The following is a 21947-nucleotide window of genomic DNA, read 5'->3' as shown; positions in this document are numbered from 1 at the left end:
GGCTGAGATCTCTGCAGGGAGGAGGAACACCCAAGCCAGGAGTGGTGCATAGTAAAGTCCAGAGAAGTGACCAGCAGTGTCAGAGTGACAGCAGCCGTGAGTCAGAGAGTTAGTTCTCTTGACAGCGTAGGGACGAGAGCCAGGTCACAGCAATGGCTAAGCCATGGCGCGGAGGGGAAATTCAGACTGCTCAAGTTTGGGAGTAGGGCTGGGGGGCAGCTCTGTGGTACAGTGCATACAGCCCTGAGTTTGAGAAGGACATTTTGAGGGAACTGGGAATGAGGGACCCGTGCACTTTCGAACCCCAGTCATGATATGGCAGAAAACACTGGTGTTCTGTGCTGACCGATTGCTATACAGGAAGTTCTCGTGAAAGATCTGTTTTCTGGAGCGCGATAAGAATTCTTGGGTTACTAATCTCATCGTTTTTCCTCCAGATCCCATTCCTGGAGGCTGTAATTTGGAGTTTGATTTAGATATCGATCCCAACATTTACTTGGACTATAATTCTTTTGAAACAACTATCAAGTTTGCACCAGCCAACCTAGGCTATGCAAGGTATGGCGACTGAACCCCCTCTGTTGAAACCCCTCCTAGGGTATTCTTGACTTCAGAGCAGGTCCAGCCAACTGTCTCAAACCATCATTTTCTAGAGTAAAGTTGAATTCTTTTTTGTTGGGGGGGGTGGTTTGTTGGCATAATTTAAATCTCAGTGCTAATATTTGAGCTATTGTTTATACTGAATATTCTCCTTAATCATTTCGAATTCTTTATTTGAGGAGAGGTGTGATATGCGCCTGTTGCGAGCTTGGAAGTATATCTTAGTTTCTTTTTTTTAAGATTTAAATTTTTATTATTTTTATTTTTATTTTTTTTTTGTGGTTTTTCGAGACAGGGTTTCTCTGTGGCTTTGGAGCCTGTCCTGGAACTAGCTCTCTAGACCAGGCTGGTCTCGAACTCACAGAGATCCGCCCACCTCTGCCTCCCGAGTGCTGGGATTAAAGGCGTGCGCCACCATCGCCCGGCATTTTTATTATTTTTAAGTGTGTGTATGTATATGTGGATATGTGATGTGGGATGTCCTTCTGTGTAGATGCTGATTTATTGGTTGATGAACAAAGCTGTTTTGGCCAATGGCTTAGCAGAGCAAAGCTAGGCAGGAAATCTGAACAGAGATACAGAGAGTAGGCAGAGTCAGGGAGATGCCATGTCGCACCAAAGGAGAAAGAAGCCTACTGGTAGGCCACAGCGTTGTGGTAAAATATAAAATAATAGAAATGGGCTATTTTAAGATGTAAGAGTTAGTTATTAAGAAGTCTGAGCTAATAGGTCAAACAGTGTGGTGATTAACCTAGTTTCTGTGTGCGTATTTGGGTCTGGGTGGCCAGAAAACAGAAGAACAATCTCTGGTTACAGATGTGTGCACAGGAGTGCAGGTGCCTGGAAAGTCTGGGGTGCCGGATGCCCTGGTGTAGCCCTGGGGTAGCCGGCTTTCTTTTAGGCCACCAACCAGCTCCCAAATCATGGCCCAATGACTTATCAGTTACCAATGCTCAGTCTTAGCTTAACTCTCATTTAATCTGTTTCTCTTTATCTTCATTTTGTCTCGGGGCTTCTTACCTTTCTTTCTTTTTATATGTTCTGTTCCATGTCTGCTGGCTGGCAGCTGCCTGGCTGACCCCTGGTGTCTCTCTTTTTCTCTCTCATTCTCTTCTCAAGCCTAGATTTCTCCTATTCTTTCTCTCTGCCCTCCAGCTCTTCCTGTCCCTCTCCTGCCTAGCTGCTGGCCATTCAACTCTTTTCTTTTTTTTAAGATTTATTTATTATGTATACAACATTCAGCCTCCATGTATGCTGACACACCAGAAGAGGGCGCCAGATCTCATTACAGATGGTTGTGAGCCACCATGTGGTTGCTGGGAATTGAACTCACGACCTGTGGAAGAGCAGCCAGTCCTCTCAACCACTGAGCCATCTCTCCAGCCCCATTCAACCCTTTATTAGACCAGTCAGGTGCCTTAGGCAGGAAAGGCGAAACAAATGCAACATCTTTACATCGTTAACGAGGGCAGCTGAAACATGTAACACACCTTTACACAGTTAAAGTAATTCCCACAAGACCCTGGAACTGGAGTTACAGGTGGTTGTGAGCTGCCTAGTGTGGGCGCTGGGGTTCTCTGTAAGAGAAATATGTGAACTTAACCACTGAACTGTCTTTCCAGCCCTGTCTTAGTTTTCTCGAAGCATTTAAATATAGAAGACATTCCATAGCCCTAAGTTCTTACACCTTGTGAGGATATAATTTTGCAAAACTCTGCCTCAGTTTCCACTTTAATAGCAAGGAGTGGTTGAAAGCTCTCAGCCCGCCCACCCGCCTGCCGCAGTGCTGGGTGCTCTTGTTATTTGATCTTGTTTTCATTTTATAGAGACGTTTTTCAGGGGCCTTTGAGGTTGGGCTCCCTCTTCTGGACTTCATGGGTACCCACACTTAGAAGTGCACAAGTCTGTGTGCCCGTGTATGTGCACACACACAATTAAAAATAAAATCAAATCTTTTAAACCACATGATACACTATCAAATAGCAAAGATGTTCCCGGCACAGCCCACTTTAGAATCTGTTTTCCTTTCAGCCACATCGGCCTCTGTGTGTGTGTGCGTGTGTGTGCGTGTGTGTGCGTGTGTGTGCGTGTGTGTGCATGTGTGTGTATGCGCGCGTGCATGTGTGTGTGATAGTCAGTACCGCTGTCCACTGCGGCCTCTGTGTGTGTGTGTGTGTGTGTGATAGTCAGTACCGCTGTACACTGCGGCCTGTGTGTGTGTGTGTGTGTGTGTGTATGTGATACTCAGTACCGCTGTCCACTGCGGCCTGTGTGTGTGTGTGTGTGTGTGTGTATGTGATAGTCAGTACCGCTGTCCACTGCGGCCTGTGTGTGTGTGTGTGTGTGTGATAGTCAGTACCGCTGTCCACTGCGGCCTGTGTGTGTGTGTGTGTGTATGTGATAGTCAGTACCGCTGTCCACTGCGGCCTGTGTGTGTGTGTGTGTGTCTGTGATAGTCAGTACCGCTTTCCACTGCGGCCTGTGTGTGTGTGTGTGTGTGTGATAGTCAGTACCGCTGTCCACTGCGGCCTCTGTGTGTGTGTGTGTGTGTGTGTGTGTGATAGTCAGTACCGCTGTCCACTGCGACCTCTGTGTGTGTGTGTGTGTGTGTGTGTGTGATACTCAGTACTGCTGTACACTGCGACCTCTGTGTGTGTGTGTGTGTGTGATACTCAGTACTGCTGTACACTGCGGCCTCTGTGTGTGTGTGTGTGTGTGTGATAGTCAGTACCGCTGTCCACTGTGGCCTCTGTGTGTGTGTGTGTGTGATACTCAGTACCGCTGTCCACTGCGGCCTGTGTGTGTGTGTGTGTGATAGTCAGTACCGCTGTCCACTGTGGCCTCTGTGTGTGTGTGTGTGTGTGTGATAGTCAGTACCGCTGTCCACTGCGACCTCTGTGTGTGTGTGTGTGTGATACTCAGTACTGCTGTTCACTGCGGCCTCTGTGTGTGTGTGTGTGTGTGTGATAGTCAGTACCGCTGTCCTCTGCGGCCTGTGTGTGTGTGTGTGTGTGTGCATGTGTGTGTGATAGTGAGTGCCACTGTCTACCTTAACCTCTGTGTGTGTCTGTCTGTGTCTGTGATAGTCAGTGCCACCTCCTCAAAGAATAGGCTAAGCATCCCTTACTTGAAGCACTGGGGCCAGATGTGATGGAAATTTGAATAGACCTTAACGGCTGAACATCCCTGATCTGAGAACCCAGAATAGTAACAAATTTGACACCTCAGATCTTAGCAGAGCCCAGGAAGTTCTAGGTTCCAGGATTTTAGATTAAGGACTGTCGACCTGTACCATAAACTCCGTGAATGGATTATGAACAGCAGGAATTTACTCATTCACTCACTTGTAGGCATTGATTGATTTCCTTACACGTGTCCCTGGCTGGTTCGGAAGTTTCTGTGTAGACCAGGCTTGACTTGAAGTTGCTTCTCAAGTTACAGCCGTGCATCACGCCAGGAATGTCCTTCTCACACTCCTGAAGGTGGCACCTGTGGGCTCTTCACGGGCCGTCCTGTGGGTTGCAGACTTCATATTCAGTCTGTATGAAAAGGGAAGTGTGCCTGAGACCTGCCCGGGGCTCGTCTATGAGGACACCAGTCCCACTCAGGGTTCCTCCCTCATGATTACCTCCCCAAAGCCCACTTCTAATGCTGTCACATTGGAGGCAGGGACTTGCGGTGTGGATTTTGAGCCACGCCAGCCCAGCCCATCACTGTGTGCTAATTCCCTCTCGGATACCACGTAGGCTCCACGATGGTAAAATTGGAGCTGTGCCTACAGAAGACTGAAATCAGAGCCCGGGCTCCTTCCCATCGACAGGACTTGAGCCACAAGGCACTGATGCTCAGTTTTGTTGGTTGGCTTTAGAGGCGCAGAGCCCCCGCCGTGTGACGTGAGCACGGGCCAGGAGTCCAGATGGAGGCTGCAGTATGAGGTGTATCAGTACTTCCTGCCCGAGGGCGACCTCACCGAGGCCTCGCTGCTCCGGCATCTTCAGAGGATGGCCCAGGTGCCCCAGGTGAAGGCCAGTGCGGTCAAGGTGAGTCTGGATCTTGCGGCTCCTGTGGCTGGGTCGGGTGCTCTGACGCGATGTTAGCAATTTGAGAAGAGAGTCACTTCTCTTTCGACTGCAGCCTTGTCTGTGCCCTCATCATCCTGACGCAGGGAAGGAAGTAGGTGATAATTATTTCTACACTCCAATAACTTAGACAAGAGCTTCTGGAAAGTGTAAAGGGAAAAGTCTAACAACTGAGAAACAGCTGAAGGATATATCCATTGGTGTTCATTTGTTTCGTTTTGTTTCGAGTCAGGGTTTCTCTGTGTTACGGCCCTAGCTGTCCTGGAACTAGCTCTTGTAGACCAGGCTGGCCTCAAACTCACAGAGATCCACCTGTCTCTGCCTCCTGAGTGCTGGGATTAAAGGTGTGCGCTACCACCTCCCGGCCCTGGTTAATATTTTTAACATTTTTGCTAATTCTTTGAGAATTTCATACATGAATGCAATGTATTTGAATCATATTTTCTCCTAACTCCTCCCTCTAACTCCTCCGAGATCCACCCCTGAACTCTCTCCCAGCTTCTGTCTCCTTGTTTGATTCAAATAACCTACCGAGTGCAGTTTGTGCTGACCGTACACTTACGGGTATGAGCCATCCAGTGGAGCATGGTCAGCCTACAGGGGCTACGTTCTTTGTTGTTTGTTTTTCAAGACAATGTTTCTCTGTAGCTATGGAGCCTGTCCTGGAACTCTCTCTGCACACCAGGCTGGCCTTGACCTCACAGAGATTCACCTGTCTTTGCCTCCCAAGTGCTGGGATTAAAAGTGTGCACCACCACTGTCTGGATTTTTTTTTTTTTTAAGGTTTATTTATTTGTTATGTATACAGTGTTCTGCCAGAAGAGGGCACCTGCTCTCATTACAGGTGCTTGCTGGGAATTGAACTCAGGATCTCTGGAAAAGCAGCCAGTGCTTTTAACCGCTGAGCCACCTCTCCAGCCAGAGGCTACATTCTTAAGGAAGACTGACTCTCAGGGCTGGAGAGATGACCCAGCTGTTGAGAGCACTTGCTATTCTTGCAGAGGGCTTGGATTCAGTTCCCAGCACTTCCATCAGGCGGCTCAGAAACTGCCTGTAGCTCTAGCTCTGGGGGATCTGACGCCCCCTTCTGGACTCCATGAGTACCACACTCCATGGACAATCACACACACACACACACACACACACACACACACACACACACACACACAGGCATGTGCACATCAAAATAAAGTCTTTCCCAGAAGGAAGCTGACTTTCCCTCCCCCAAAGCCCTCAGCTCTCAGTCACTCCTGGGGACTCTGTCCTGGAGTGTACACTGTCCTGGTTGGTACAGGTGACCACGGCTCTAAGAGGCCGCGTAAACACGGCTTGTTATGTTTGGCTTTAGGTGGTTACCCTGACAGCAGATGACAAAACAACCGTGTCCTTCTCTTCCCTCCCGGGACAAGGAGTGATTTATAATGTCATCGTTTGGGACCCGTTCCTCAATGCGTCTGCTGCTTATGTTCCTGTGCACACGTATGCCTGCAGCTTGGAGTCAGGGGATGGGAGCTGTGTCTCTCCTGGTAAGTGTGTGCACTTCAACCCGGACAAATGCGTCCTTGGCTTCGCAGATCAGTTTCTACTAGTGAAGAGCTTAGGATTCTCCAGAGATTTGTCTAGCTTCTGCTCACTCAGTCGTTACCGTTTGTAAGACCCCCACTCTGGAAGGGATGGCTCACTAGTTAAGGGCACTTTCTTGCAAAGGACCCAGATTCAGCTCCCAGCACCCACATGGCAGCTCACAACCATCTGTAACTCCAGTCCCAGGGGATCTGCCGACCTCTGCTGACCTCTGTGAGCACCAGGCATGCATGTGGTGCACAGACCCACATGCAAGCAAAACACTCAACACATAAAACGAAGCAAATCACTCTGAAAAAGATGCTATATTACTGTACTCCATGCAAGGCAATAGAGAATACATCAGCGCAAAACCAGAGTACTGCAATGACAGCAGACAAGCCAGGTCGTTGCACATTTACTCGGGGCTAGTTTCCCTCCATATACAGTGTGTGTGTGTGTGTGTGTGTGTGTGTGGTGTGTGAGTGTGTGTGTGTGTGTGTGTGTGAGTGTGGTGTGTGTGAGTGGGTGAGAGTGGTGTGTGTGAGTGTGTGTGAGTGTGGTATGTGAGTGTTGTGTATGAGTGTGGTGTATGTATGAATGTGTGTGTGAGTGTGTATAAGTGTATAAATGTGTGTGTGTGAGTGTGTGTAGTAAGGGAGATAAGATAGGTATGCTGTATTTATAATACATATCACATACACGCACACACACGCACACGCATACACTTGTGCACGCGCATGTGCACACACATACACACACACACATATGCAGTAGCATTTGAGAAGCTCATGGGTACCAGGAAGAAACACAGAGCAGGACAGGGAGCAGTTGCATGCAGATGAGAAAGGTGAGGTGACATGGCTGGTGAAGGCCCTGCAGGCAGGAGCACATTGGGGCTTCATACTTGCCAGGCAGAGGGGACAGCCATGCCAAGCCCTGCTCCTGGACACCTGCCTGGAGGTGTAAGCCGGGCAGTGAGACCATCAGAGCCTGGAGAACAGGAGTCACATAGCCAAGGGTGTGTGATGGGATGGGGGCGGTCTGGGCCCACCTGTGGGGCAGAGTGGGCTCTAGGTTTTAACTTATTTTATAAGTTGCCTTGGTCATGGTGCGTCTTTACACCAATAGAAAAGTAACTAAGACGCGTTCATGTGTGTGCACACGTGTGTGCATGTGGAGGCCAGAGACAGTGTTCATGTGTGTGCACACATGTGTGCATATGGAGGCCAGAGGCTGATGTTGGATGTCTTCCCATGTGACTCTCCACATCATCTTTTGAGGCAGTCTCCTGCTGTAGCCGAAACTCCCCACTTTGGCTAGACCAGCTGGCCAGCAAGCCCCAGGGGTCCTCCTGCCCCACCTCCCAGCACTGGGGAGCAGTCACTTCCGCACCCAACTTTTTATGTGAGTGTTGATTCGAACTCCCATCCTCGGGCTTGTTAGACATTTTCCTAAGTAAGCTGTCTTCCCAGGCCCCAGAGGCAGAACATCCTGCCAGCTCCGTGAGTTTGGTGACAGTCACCCACATTCTGAAGCAGAGTGCACATTTTTATCGTCTGCTCGGTTGCTCTCAGAGTCTGGTTCTGAGAGAAGCAGGTCTGTGGATTGACTGTGAATCACGCGTGTCCTCATGCGTCTCCACTGGACACTCATGTGCAGCCAGAGACTGCGCTTTAGTTTCCTGAATGCTCTGTCCCGAATGATCGCACAGAAACATATTAATTACAACACTGCTTGGCCAATGGCTCAGGCATATTTCTAGCTAGCTCTTGGCCAATGGCTCAGGCATATTTCTAGCTAGCTCTTACATCTTAAACTAACCCATCTCCATTAACCTGTGTATCGCCACAAGGCTGTGGCTTGCTGGGTAGGTCCCAGTGTCCTTCTCCTTAGGCAGCTACATGTCATCTCCCTGACTCCGCCTGTCTCTACATCTCTGTTTGGATTTCCCACCTGGCTTTACTCTGCCAAGCCATTGGCCGAAGCAGCTTCTTTATTAACCAATGATAATAAAACATACTCACAGGATACAGAGGGGAGCCCCATTCTGTTTGAATTTGTGACCCGCTTGTGAGGTTTTCAGCGAGTGTGGGTGTTTTGCGTCTGCTCTTATTGAAGGACTGTTTCCTGATGCTCATTTTTGAAGGGTTTCCAAGGAAGGTGAATTTGCTGAGCGATGTTTTCTCTTGATAATGGCTATCTATTTTTAAAAACAATAGAGCAATTTGTTTGCTTTTATTTTACGTATGTGGATGCTTTGCTTTCATGTAGCCTGTGGACTCTGTGAGTGCAGTGCCAGCAGTGGCCAGAAGAGGGCGCTGGAGTTAGAGCCCGATGTGAGCTGCTAGTCCCCTGTAAGATCAAGGAACGTTCTTGCTCACTGAGCCTCCTCTCTGGGCCCTGATGGTTCAGTCTCAGGCTGGCTGGGAACTGACTGTGCAGCACAGCTGGCCTTGGATATACAGTGATCCTCCAGGGCTGGGGTGACAGGCATGCATCACCACAGTGGGCTGAGTCAGGCTGTAGATGAGGTCTGTGTTTAGTTCACGCCTCTGTGAATTTTAACTGAGTCTCCCCGCTTTCCTCCCTGCAGTTTATTCACTGATGACATAGGCATGTTTTAGGCACACGCTCTGCTATGCCCTTCTAGAGAAACACCACGGGTATCAAGAGCCTGCGCTGTCTGGTTCTCCGTGTTATAAAAGCAGCCACTGGGAGTAATCATCTGCATAGGTTAACTCACTAGGGGAACAAGATATTTTTGGGAGCAATGATCTCAAGCCAGTTCACCTTCCTTTCCTTCTTGCTTTGCTTCTTAGTTAGTGCGGATGCATTTGCCCGTTAATTTTCATTTCTTTACGTATTTTTAAGGAAGAACATCCACCAAAGTGTTCTCCACCGTGTTTGCCCTGCTTGGCCTCTTCGTTTGTTTCTTTGGACACAGATTCTGGAAAACAGGTATCTTTTCCCAAGCTGACCCTCATTCTGCTAGCCTGGGCTACATAAAGGAGCCCCTTTCTCACAGAAGAGAGGAACATAGTAAATGAACCGCGAAATTAGCAAGTGACCATTAAATTATGTAACGGGCACCACACAGAGGGGCACACTTGTATCCGATGCTGCGGCCCAGTATATCCATTACCCATTTAGTAACAGAACCGTGACTGCCGACTTCTGATGTTTCCCCGCCTCTCGGATGACAGTTCTCTCTGGGAATAGCTGTGGGGTCTGAGTTCTCGATGCTCGGGCGCAGACTTGTAAATTAGATGCCTCCATGCGTTGTGAAGATGCCTGACGTAGGCTTCTGTTTGTTTCCCATTTCCTGGTTTCCTCCCAGAATTATTCTTCGTTGGTTTCATCTTTGTGGGCTTCTTCTTTTACATCGTCATCACCAGACTGACATCCCTTAAGTACGACGGTGAGTACAATTGATGGTTTAGCCGGGGGTCCAGACAGGGAGCTGCTGGGTTTGCAGCCACTATGCCTCCTGGTGCTTAACCTGCACTGGGTGCCGTATGCACGAAGCGTGAGACAATGGACAACCTGCGCCTGGAACCCTGCTCCACCTCCACATCTAGGCTTGCTTTTCTGGGTACAGCAAAGAAGTAGGGTCAGGGCCCATGCTTGTAATCCCAGCACTCAGGAGGCTGAGGCAGGAAGATTAAATGTTTAAGAGCAGCCTGTGCTACATACTAAAACCTTGTCTGTGTTGGAGGATCTGAGTTCAAGGCCAGGCTGGTCTACAGAGTGACTTCCAGGACAGCCAGGGCATACAGAGAAACCCTGTCTCAGGAAAAAAAAAAAAATCAAACAAACAAAAATAAAACAAAAGGTCTGAGCCTGGAGTGGCTCAGCAGTGAGATCCCTGTGCCACAGAACCAGATAAGCCTGGGTGTGGTCAAGTGCACCTGTTAGTCCCGTGTGTGTGTGAGGCAGAGGCAGAAGCGACGGTGTGAGTTTAAGGCCAGTGTGGACTACAGACCAAGGCGATGCCCCACATAGCACACACTCCCCACTGGGGGAAAATACCTCAAATATTCTCTCCTCAGCTCCATCTGTTTCTTGAGACAGCTTCTTAAGTCACTAAACCTGGCCTGCAACTCACAGTGTAGCAGAGGATGGGATGAAGTTCTGATCCTTCCAGATTAATGTAGTTCGCTTCATGCCAGACGAGCCGCATCCTCAGCCTCCCCCGTCACGGCCCCTCTCCCACCACAACCCTTCACTCTCCCATGGACCCCTCTCCCACCACAGTCCCTCCCCCCACCTCCCCTTGATCATGTCTTGATCATGCACGTACTGGCTTTGTGGGAGCCTAGGCAGTTTGGATGCTCAACTTACTAGACCTGGATGGAGGTGGGGGTTCCTTGGACTTCCCACAGGGCAGGGAACCCTGATTGCTCTTCGGGCTGATGAGGGGGGGGGACCTAATTGGGGGAGGGGGAGGGAAATGGGAGGCGGTGGCGGGGAAGAGACAGAAATCTTTAATAAATAAATAAATTTAAAAAAAAAAGAAAAAAAACTAAAAAAAAAATTGGCCATCAATTTAACACTCTCAATCATTATATTCATTTGGTACATCCAGGGTGTATTTTTCAACATGATGCTCTGGATATAGACACACACATACCATGTTCTGTCAAAAGTAGTAAGTTTTGAATGTCATCACTATTGTTTCTATTTATGACCCTATGGATTTCTATCAGATACAGTAAAGGTAAATGGACCAATAAAAATGCAAATAAAAACTTAAAAAAAAAGAAAAAAAAGATTCCCTTAGCCCAACACGGCCCCTCCCCCACCATGGCCCCTCCCCCATCAGGCTCCTTCCCCACCATGGGCCCTCCCCTATCACGGCCCCTCCCCCATCAGGCTCCTCTCCCACCATGGCCCCTCCCCCATCAGGCTCCTCTCCCACCATGGCCCCTCCCCCATCACGGCCCCTCCCCCATCGCGGCCCCTCCCCCATCAGGCTCCTCCCCCACCATGGGCCCTCCCCTATAACGGCCCCTCCCCCATCAGGCTCCTCTCCCACCATGGCCCCTCCCCCATCACGGCCCCTCCCCCATCACGGCTCCTCCTCTACCACACTTAAGATTGGTTGTCACTTTTGCTTTCTTACTGACAAAGCCTGCCTGTGCCCAGCCCTGGGGTGACAGTGTCTTTAAGGACATGCAGGCTGAAGTTGAGGTTGAAGCCGGCTGATCCATCTTCCTGTGCCTTCTCCCTTGTGCAGTCCGCCTGGTCCTCACCGCTGTTGCCGGCAGCACCGGCGGGATCCTCCTGGTGGCCTCATGGTGGCGATTTGGGACCCTCATGCTCTGCATGCTGTGTGTTGGACTCGTGCTCGGCTTCCTCGTCTCTTCCGGGATTTTCTTCACGCCTCTGGGTAGGAGCCGCTGACTCTCATGCTGGCGGTGTGTGTGTGTGTTTCACTCCTGGGTAGGAGCCGCTGACTCTCATGCTGGCGGTGTGTGTGTGTGTGTGTGTGTGAGTGTGTGTGTGTGTATGTTTCACTCCTGGGTAGGAGCCGCTGACTCTCATGCTGGCGGTGTGTGTGTGTGTGTGTGTGTGAGTGTGTGTGTGTGTATGTTTCACTCCTGGGTAGGAGCCGCTGATTCTCATGCTGGCGGTGTGTGTGTGTGTGTATGTGTGTGTGAGTGTGTGTGTGTGTTTCACTCCTGGGTAGGAGCCGCTGACTCTCATGCTGGCGGTGTGTGTGTGTGTGTGTGTGTGTGTGTGAGTGTGTGTGTGTGTATGTTTCACTCCTGGGTAGGAGCCGCTGACTCTCATGCTGGCGGTGTGTGTGTGTGTGTGTGTGTGTGAGTGTGTGTGTGTGTATGTTTCACTCCTGGGTAGGAGCCGCTGACTCTCATGCTGGCGGTGTGTGTGTGTGTGTGTATGTGTGTGTGAGTGTGTGTGTGTGTTTCACTCCTGGGTAGGAGCCGCTGACTCTCATGCTGGCGGTGTGTGTGTGTGTGTGTGTGTGTGTGAGTGTGAGTGTGTGTGTGTGTTTCACTCCTGGGTAGGAGCCGCTGACTCTCATGCTGGCGGTGTGTGTGTGTGTGTGTGTGTGTGTGTGTGTGTTTCACTCCTGGGTAGGAGCCGCTGACTCTCATGCTGGCGGTGTGTGTGTGTGTGTGTGTGTGTGTGTTTTGGGTGCTGTGAACCTGGTCAGGAGTCCGTTCCAGGATGCATCCTGGAGCGTGTTGCTTACCTCTTCCTGGGAGAGTCATGACACTTGAGTGCCAGCCTGGTACCCTTAGAGACAGCCATCATCTTTTCTCAGCGAGCCCTCCTAGGGGATCTTAGGATGTCCCCAGAGACGGCTTTCTGTGGTTGCTGTTACAGGTAAGATAGGTAACAGGATTCTCAGGTCAGAACAGTGATTTTGTTTTTATTTTAGATTTGACTTTCTATTTCTATTTTTTTTTTTTTTTAATTTTTTGGTTTTTCGAGACAGGGTTTCTCTGTGGCTTTGGAGCCTGTCTTGGAACTAGCTCTGTAGACCAGGCTGGTCTCGAACTCACAGAGTTCCGCCTGCCTCTGCCTCCCGAGTGCTGGGATTAAAGGCGTGCGCCACCATCGCCCGGCTCTATTTGTATTTTGACACGAGGCCTCCTTTGCAGGCCAGGCAGGCTTAGACTCACCATGATCCTTTTCTTTCCATTCCTGACTGCTGAGATCTCAGGTGTGAGCCGCTGCACGGCCAATTACTTTTGTGCGTTTAAACCCCCAGGGTCTAACTTTAGTCATAGGAGAGGCCTGGTATGTCTGCAGATGAACAGGGCGCTGCCCTGATTTGCAACGAGCTTGGAGCCTAGTGCTGTGTCCAGTGTCCAGCGTTCTCCTTACCCTGTTTCCATTCCACCTTCCGCCCTCCCCAGCGCTCATCCTTTCCCCAGGCAGCTCTTGGGTGCACCTAGGCTGGTTCTGCAGGGTTCCTTCTGAGCTGAAGGTCTTGTTTTAAGTAATTTTACAAAAATCTGATTGGGGCTGGAGAGACAGCTCAACAGTTTGTAGCACTGGCTGCCTTTGCAGAAAACCCAAAGTCTTAAATTATTTACTTACTTCTGTCCCCTTTGGGAACAGGATCTCACCATAGGCTGGCTAGCTTGGAACTCATCGTGTAGACCGCACTGGCCTTGAATTCACAGGGATGCTCAAACTGCCTCTGGCTCCTGAGTGTACCACCATACCTGCTTCTGGCTCCCAAGTGTCACCACATGCAGATTTTTTTAGCGTAGTTTGTAAAAGATGACCTCACGTAGCTCTAGGTCACTGAAGGCGTGCTGCCCACTGGACCATGACTGCAGAAAGTGAAGTGTGTACGTAGCCTGCTCCAGTCTGTCCTGGAGCTCTTCATGAGCAGGACTTGGGCTCGTGGTTCAAATCTATTCATATTGAGTTCGCTGCTTACTCTGACTGTTGAACATGGGGATCCCCCATTACAGAAGTTCATAAATGCTTGAGCTGAAGGGGAGACTAGGAGCCCCCCTCCACTCCCGAGTATAATCCAGTCTTCCCACTTTAGGGGGAGGAATCAGAGTCTAGGGCTGAGATCCAGGAGAGAAGGCGCTATGGCGCCCTCTTCAGGTCATCCTGGAAGGGGCCCTCACTCCGTCTAGAGCACACCCTTGAAAAGAGATGTTAGCTGGGCAAAGGCTGCACTCACCTTTAATCCCAGCCCTGGGGAGGCAGAGGCAGGTGGCGAATCTCTGAGTTCCAGGCCAACCTGGTCTATGGAGAGAGTTCCAGGACAGCCAGGGCTACAGGGAGAAACCCTGTCTACAAACAAACAAACAAATGCACGCAGGGCGTGTGTGGATTATACTGACCATTACAGAAGGCTGGAGTGTGCTAGCCACCAGGGAAACAAATGCACGCAGGGCGTGTGTGGATTATACTGACCATTACAGAAGGCTGGAGTGTGCTAGCCACCAGGGAAACAAATGCACGCAGGGCGTGTGTGGATTATACTGACCATTACAGAAGGCTGGAGTGTGCTAGCTGCCAGCGCACTCCCTGGCTGTCACTTTAAGCCTCGAGTTTGTAGATAGACACCAAGACAGTGAAATTTAACTTATGGACCTCTTGTTTATTCTTGATTTCTCCGCTTTTCCAGGAAACCTGAATGTTTTCCGTGACGATGGAGTGTTTTGGGTGACTTTCTCTTGCGTAGCTCTGCTCATCCCAGTTCTCTTCCTGGGCTGCCTGAGAATAGTAAGTGCTTCGTGCGGCTGGGTTACTCATTAGCCCGCCCTCCAGCCTCCAGGAACCACCCATCGAATGCTTCAAGTGTTTTAGTCACTAGGGAGGGCTCTGGCTGCTGGGCTGTTCTGTGATCGATCGTCACGTGTATTTATCCTTGGTTTTCTTCAAAGTTGTTATCATGGGGTCTCAGGTCAGGTTTGCTTTGTCCACCGGTCAAAGAATTAAAAGACAGGAGAGAAGTTACACTCTTAGCCAGTTTTATTGAAAGCGGAAGTCCATGTATACACCCCATACACACATAGACACCACACCAGCGTGGAGGGGACACACCCCATATACACAGACACATCCCACACACAGACACCATACCAGCTAGAGGGACCCCACACACACACATGGACACCACACCAGCGTGGAGGGGACACACCCCATATACACAGACACATCCCACACACAGACACCATACCAGCTAGAGGGACCCCCCACACACACATGGACACCACACCAGCGTGGAGGGGACACTGTAGTAATATGGGGCGGCAGGGCTGCGTCCCCCACACCCGGCCGCCCACATGGCTAGCTTATGCTCCGAAATAACAACACACAAACTGTATTCTTTTAATCACTGCTTGGCCCATTCTCTTCTAGGCTAATTCTCACATATTAATTTAGCCCATTCCTAATCATCTGTGTGTAGCACCCCAAGGTGCGCTTACCGGGGAGATTCTAGCCTAGTCCATCCTGGGTCCGAGCTTCATCACGTGTGTCTGCCAGGGAGCAGGGCATGGCGTCTCTGCTGAGGCGTCTGCTCCGGAGAGCAGAGCTGTCGAGACTCTGACCTCACTTCCTCTTCCTCCCAGCATTTTGTTCTGTTTACTCCACCCACAGGGCCAAGCAGTTTCTTTATTGGCCAATGACCTTCCTCCATCAGGACACACCCCATATACACAGACACATCCCACACACAGACACCATACCAGCTAGAGGGACCCCACACACACACATGGACACCACACCAGCATGGAGAGACACCCCCCTAGGGACACCCCCCCCATGGACACCATACCAGTGTGGACGGGACACACACATCCCACACACAGACACCACACCAGTGTGGAGGGGAAACTGAACCCATCTTAACCCCCGAGGACTAAGACTGTGAACTGTTTCTGGTGCCTGGGGTAGTCTCCCCTACCCGGATTTTGGACTGGTCAACTTAAACAAAGAAAGGGAGCTGATAGGCATGTAGCATCAGGTAAGCAGGTTCTGGACCAGCTTTAACACACCTGAGCGGCCTGGACTGGTTCTCCAGAGGGGCTGTCGGGGATAGGACTGCTGGCCTGTTTCCTGTCAAGGGGATGAAGACTTGGGAAGTAAACCATCTTCATCATCTGTGGCCCCTTTCCTACTGTTCCATCTGTCTGGGATCTGTGTCGTCCCCAGTCCCTCTGAGTGCCAGTGCCTGCCAGCACAGGAGCAGAGCAAGCCACCTTCCTCTGCCGAAGCAACCCAGAGACTTTAGTCTTAGCTGCCTCTGCAGGATGGCTCCTTTGAGTAGATTTTATTGCGCAAGTTCTTTGGGGAAGATTATGTTCTACAGGCTGGTTGTGCTTTGCTCGGCGGCAGGGCCACATTCTGAGGATATCGGTAGGCATTTGCCATGGTTCAGACATCAAAGTGTCCTGCACAGACCTGGAGGGCCAGTCACCCTGGAGCAGAACCCTGTGGAACGGTGTCATTGCTGTGTTGTGCAGGGTTTAACTTTACCTAGTGCGTGCCTGGGGCCCACAGACACCAGAAGAGGGGTCCAGGTCCTCTGCAAGAGCATCAAGCGCTCTGAACCACTGAGTCAGCCCTATTTTGATAGTCCAGACAGTGTGGTCAGAATCTACTATGGTGGGTAGGAGGAGCCAGGAAGAGCTAGGGGACAGGAAAGAAAATGATAAAAATATACTGTCTGAAATTCTCAAATCCCATTATGGACATCAAAGGTGGTTTTTACCTTGCTTTTTCACTAGCCCTTGTGATTGCTAAGATGTGGGCCCTTCCCATAACCCCGGGCAGTGGTGAGAGCTGAGGCTGGCTTTGCTGTGTGGGTGATGACTGTCTCTCTTCTTCTGCAGCTGAACATCCTGGCCTGTGGAGTCCTGGGCTCCTACTCTGTGGTGTTGGCTGTTGACAGTTATGCGTTCACCAGCCTCTCCTACATCACTCTGAACGTCCTCAGGAGGGCGCTCAACACAGCTTTCCGAGGGGCTCTCCTCAGAGCGCCTTTCCAGACTAATGGTAAGTCTCTTCAGTCCAGAAATCACAGTGATGTTCAAGTGTGCTGGCTAGCCCAGCCTACAGGGAGTGCGCAGGCATCGCCTGTGGCCTGAGGAGGAAACACGGTACAGATGCCACGAGTGTGCTCTGCCAATAAGTGAGGATTCAAATGTCTCCTAAACCTCTAAGCAGATCCATTCTCAGATCGGGAAGCTGTTTGACACCCATGGGTGGGGGCAGATGAGGAATGAATGAGAATAGTACCCTAATTTAATTTAGAACGTATTCCTTTGTTCCCTTATTGATGATTCGGTTAATTTTTAATCAGTGATCATGTAGTTACCTTAATTAGAAGATTTTTGCTCATTACCAATCTTCCATCTTAATTTGTCTTTGAGACAGGGTCTTACTCTGTAGCCAAGGCTAGCCTCAAACTCACAGTGATCATCCTGTCTCAAGCCTTACAGAGGGCAGGTGTGAACCCCAACACATGGTGGCCTTTGTTAACCTTCCAAAGGGGACAAATGAGCACCGCATTTACAGAGTTTTCAGACTGTTGATTTCAGAAAAGGTCAGACACAGCGCAAAAGAGCGCATCTTAGAGTCTTAGGCACAGCACAGCCAGGGCTGTGGAGAGTTTTAGGGCCGATCTTTGCCGCTGTTTAGTGACAGTCCAGATCTACCCCTTGGGTAAGAGGTCAGAAGTGGCACCGTATGTTCAAAGGATTCTCTCCCTGGGGTGGAGGTGTCTACCCCTGTCCTAAAGTTTCCACCACACGATCCATCCGACCAGAGTTCCGCGTGGAGAAACACGGCGTAATTACAGAGCCTGGGCAGGAGCTTCAAGAGCTTGTGTGACCCCAAGGCAGCCACATCGGAAAGTCTGCACCCAGCACAAGCGATGTAATTCCCATCGCCACATCTTTGCTGGGTGCTCAGTGGAATCTGGGGTATCACCTCACACCATCCTTGGTTCTCTGTGTGTGAGTGAGCAGGCCACCCCCCTGGGAATGGACTGTTTTATATGGAGAGTTACTAGGGCAGCCACACCTGTGGGTACTGCATGTCCATGTAAGGTTGGAGCTCCAGGGAGAGCTCCACGGCCGACTTTTCACTCCCTGCTTCAACTGTCTGGATGCTGTATGAGACCCTACTTTGAAAACAAGTCAGGAGTATCTCCTCACACCTTGGCTTCTAAGTGCAGAAATACATGTTTGGATACAAGTCCAACATGGGGAAGAAGACATGCATTTAGTCCGTGAAGGGTAGGTAGGTTACACAGTTCAGAGCCACGTGTGGTGGTACACACAGCACTCCCAGCACTCAGGAACTGAGGCAGGATTGCCATGAATTTGAGGCTAGCACAGGCTCATAGTGAGTTCCAAGTCAGGCTACAGAACTAAGATCCCATCGGAAACAAAAGGAATAGAAGGGGTGAGGGAGGAAAAAGAAAGGGGCAAGGAGGAGAAAGAGAACCAAGGGCTGCAGAGGCGGCCCAGTGGGTACAGTGCTTGCTCCACATCGTGGGACCTGAGTTGAGATCCTTGGAACCCATGGAAAAAGCCAAGCATGACAGTGGGTGGGGCTTGCTCTTGGGTCATATTCAATGGGAGAGGCTGTCCAAACAGCAAGGGGGCAAGCAATATAGAAAGACACCGGCTGCCCGCTCAGGCCTCCACACACATGAATCTGCATACGCTGCACATATACAAGGTTTTTTGTTTTTTTGAGGCAGTTTCTTTGTGTAGCCTTGGCTGTCCTGGAACTCACAGAGATCCCCCCGTCTTTGCCTCTCAAGTGCTGGGATTAGAGTTGTGGACCACCACCGCCCGGCTATACTTTTTTTTTTTAATATTTATTTATTTATTTATTTATTATGTGTACAATATTCTGTCTGTGTGTATGTCTGCAGGCCAGAAGAGGGCACCAGACCCCATTACAGATGGTTGTGAGCCACCATGTGGTTGCTGGGAATTGAACTCATGACCTTTGGAAGAGCAGGCAATGCTCTTAACCTCTGAGCCATTTCTCCAGCCCTACTTTTTTTTTTTTTTAATAAAAATATCTGGATTTGGTGGCTTATGTCTGTAATCTTGGTGTTCAGGAGGGTAAGTCAGGAGGATTTCCCAAGTTTAAGTACAGCCTGAGCTTTAGAGACTTTGTCCGCAAGTACAAAGGTATTTTTCCCTCTAGACTTCATCGTCCTGGCTGTGTGGGGGATGCTGGCCGTCAGTGGGATCACACTGCAGATTCGAAGAGAAAGGGGACAGCCGCCTTTCCCGCCCCACCCCTACAAGCTGTGGAAGCAAAAGCAGGAACGCAGGGTGACGAACATTCTGGACCCCAGTCACCACATCCCTCCGCTGAGAGAGAGGCTCTATGGCCGATTTGCTCACATCAAGGAGTTCTTTCAGAGGGAGCAGCCGGCTGGAGAGCGGACGCCCCTGCTCCTGTAGAAGGCGGAGGGCTTGGTCAGTGTGCCTTCCTCTGGCGTCCTCATCCAGACCGCCTGGCTGCCCCAGGTCCAGTGTGGGGTCAGCTGCGGTCAGTGATGGGCGATGGCCCTGTTGATGTAGTAGTAGTCAGGATTATAGGTGACGATAAGTCACCATAACGGCTGGGTGTACATACTCATTTCCCACAGTCTTTAGAAGTTACCTTTGGTTTATGAATATGATTGATGTGTTTTATAAACTACACCAAAAAATAAAAATGTCGGTTCTCCCTTAAGCCCTGTTTTCTCTCACAGCTTCTTGAGCAGTTTTGACTCAGTGTGAACTGTGGAGGTGAAGGCTGGCAGTGGGTAGTTACTTGCTTTGTGTGTAGAGATCTTTAGGGGCTTCATTCTGGGCCCGACTGTTAAGATTAAGGGAAAAGTAACTCCCCCTTTTCACTGAAAGCAGTCTGATTACGTGGCTGCATCTCATATTTTAAACCAGGAATCCTTCATTTCTTTCAGTATTTAAACACGTTATTTTAAAAAACAGTGGCAAACTACCCTAAAATGTATCAACATAAATTCCTTGTTTTGCCTCTTAAACTTGAAGTGGTAATTTATATAACTAAGTTATTTCTGTAATTGAAATAGCTCAGTTTATTAAAGGTAATAGAGCTTTTATATGATTAAGTTATTGATAGCCCAAATGAAGGCCTGTTTTTGTTTGGGGGCCATTTAAAGCAGTGTTGTCTGCTGACCTTTCTCTTGAATTGCTTAGATGAGTGGACATCTGTCAGGACAAGCTGGTTACTTGGTATTGTCACCACCATGAAACTTTTACTTCCTGGTGCTGTGGGGCAGCTGCATTTGCGCCCTGTGAAGTTGTTGCTGATCCACTATTGTTACCCAGCTCCTGTGCTCCAAAGCTCAGAGGGAGTCAGCTAGAATGGATGCACTCAGGAGCTGCTCCTGAGGGCTGCACACCCGCCTCAGGACGGGGTTGTGGGCTGGGAGCTGGCTCCCCTGACATTAGTGAGGTAGCCACTGCTTTCCTGATGCTGCTTTTAGTCTCTTCCCGGTACAGTTACGGAAATTTCAGGTAATGGGAGGAGTCTTTAGTTTGGGTTTTGAAAACATGTTTTGAAGATAAAACAATGAAAAAGAAATATAAAATGAATCACTTTTGTTTAAAAAGAATTCGTATTGTTATTGTCTGACTTCAGCAGACAATATTATTATTATTATTTTTTTTTTGAAGAAAAAATAGCCTATAGTCATCTCACATGCCTGTTGCAGTTGCAAGAATGTCGGAGAGATCCTGTCTGCCCGGACACATGGCCAGTCAGGGCTGTAAAGGGGAATAGGCTTTCTTGGAGGGAGAATACAAGCCATTTTTAAATTTTCATGACTTTTAACCACTTGTATAATATTTGTAATAAATATCTATTTTGAAAAAACACTTAAGGCCTTCCTATTGTGACGTCTCTAGTTTATACTGGTCAAGTCTGTGCTTATGAACAAAACTATCTAATCTGGAAAACGGCTGTTTTAGAAACTCAGCTTAAGAGTGATAGGAAGTGAAGAAAATCCAGGATATGTTATAGTTTACATACATACATACATATATATATATATATATATATATATACTTTTAAAATTCTTAATGATTTACTTTTATGTATATTGGTGTTTTGCCTGCTTATATGTCTGGGTGAGGGTGTCAGACCCTGGAATTGGCGCTATAGACACTTGTGAGCTGTTATGTGGGTGCTACGAATTGAACCTGGGTCCTCTGGAAGAGCAGCCAGTGTTCTCAGAAGCTGAGCCATCTCTCCAGCCTCTAAGTTTCTTTAACTTTTGAGACAGGATCTCAGGAGGCCCACACTGGCCTTGAGCTCTCTATGTGGCTGAGGACAACCGAGCTGTTTGAGCCCAGCATGGCCTACGGCAGCGCAGGCCATGGTCAGCTCCAGATCTCATAGGCTGGTGCGCGTGGGGTCTGCCGTTAGTCCCTTACTCCCTCTTCTCTGACAGCAGGCATTATCAGAAACCCTTCTAGAGCAAGCTGGTAGCTGAGAAACTGAACAAGCAGTTGGCCAGATTCCTGGTGGAGTGTGAGCGGGAGCTGACAGGACCTTCTGTTTTAGCCGCTCCACACAAAGTACCAAGTCTGGGGTCGTTCTCTGTAGGGAGCCTGGGTCCCAAGCAGCTTCTTGCAGTCTTAAGGCCCAAGCTCCTTGAGAAGAATGGCCTGTTTTCAGGATTAGTAATTCTATTGTGAGTACAGGGTTAACTGCTGGCACTTGATGAAGACTTCCGTTGTTTGAGGGAGTGGCTAGTTGGTTGATTTTGCTGGAATGGAAAAAGAACGCAAGGCTGAGGTTGCATGTTATCATCCACTCCACTGTGGCTGGGACGAGGCTAGCAGCAATGTTCTGAGTGTACAGCCAGCAGGATCTGCTAACAAATTCAATGTAAGACATAAAAAGACTATGGTCTAAGATGCCACATCTTTGTACCCTTACAAGGATGGGGAAGACTACAGAGGTTTGGGCAGTGTAGTCTGACATGTCTCTAGGGGTTAGTGTGCAGGTTGTGAGAGCTCCAGGCAGAGCTGTGTCTGAGAGTCCCAGGGAATTAAAATACTCCATAGGTTAGATTGGGGAGACCGCAGAAGAATTGAGTTATAGCACCACACAGGAATAAGGCATTCGCATAGGTGAACACACATACACATGCATGCACACACACCCTTTTTCTCTCTTATGTACTAGCACAAACGGTCT

The 21947-nt window shown here is 49.4% G+C and overlaps 1 protein-coding gene across 2 annotated transcripts in view; it reads left to right on the top strand.

Moving 5' to 3' along the window:
- Positions 1 to 20613, top strand: part of Tm7sf3 (transmembrane 7 superfamily member 3) — a 34867-nt gene extending 14254 nt beyond the window's left edge. For both annotated transcript variants that reach the window (XM_041642777.1, XM_041642784.1), the window contains exons 4-12: positions 438 to 558; positions 4469 to 4640; positions 6028 to 6205; positions 9117 to 9203; positions 9583 to 9663; positions 11482 to 11634; positions 14371 to 14468; positions 16583 to 16745; positions 18918 to 20613. In XM_041642777.1, coding sequence (XP_041498711.1) covers positions 438 to 558; positions 4469 to 4640; positions 6028 to 6205; positions 9117 to 9203; positions 9583 to 9663; positions 11482 to 11634; positions 14371 to 14468; positions 16583 to 16745; positions 18918 to 19180 — 1316 coding nt within the window. In that variant the 3' untranslated portion in view covers positions 19181 to 20613. The remainder of the gene's footprint in view (positions 1 to 437; positions 559 to 4468; positions 4641 to 6027; positions 6206 to 9116; positions 9204 to 9582; positions 9664 to 11481; positions 11635 to 14370; positions 14469 to 16582; positions 16746 to 18917) is intronic.
- Positions 20614 to 21947: the final 1334 nt, after the last annotated feature.

This window comes from Microtus oregoni, unplaced genomic scaffold, assembly GCF_018167655.1.
Source record: "Microtus oregoni isolate MIOR12 unplaced genomic scaffold, Mior012 000002F_ref0000024, whole genome shotgun sequence".
In the NCBI taxonomy this organism is placed as follows: Eukaryota; Metazoa; Chordata; class Mammalia; order Rodentia; family Cricetidae; genus Microtus; species Microtus oregoni.
This window is presented reverse-complemented; position numbering and strand designations above follow the sequence as displayed.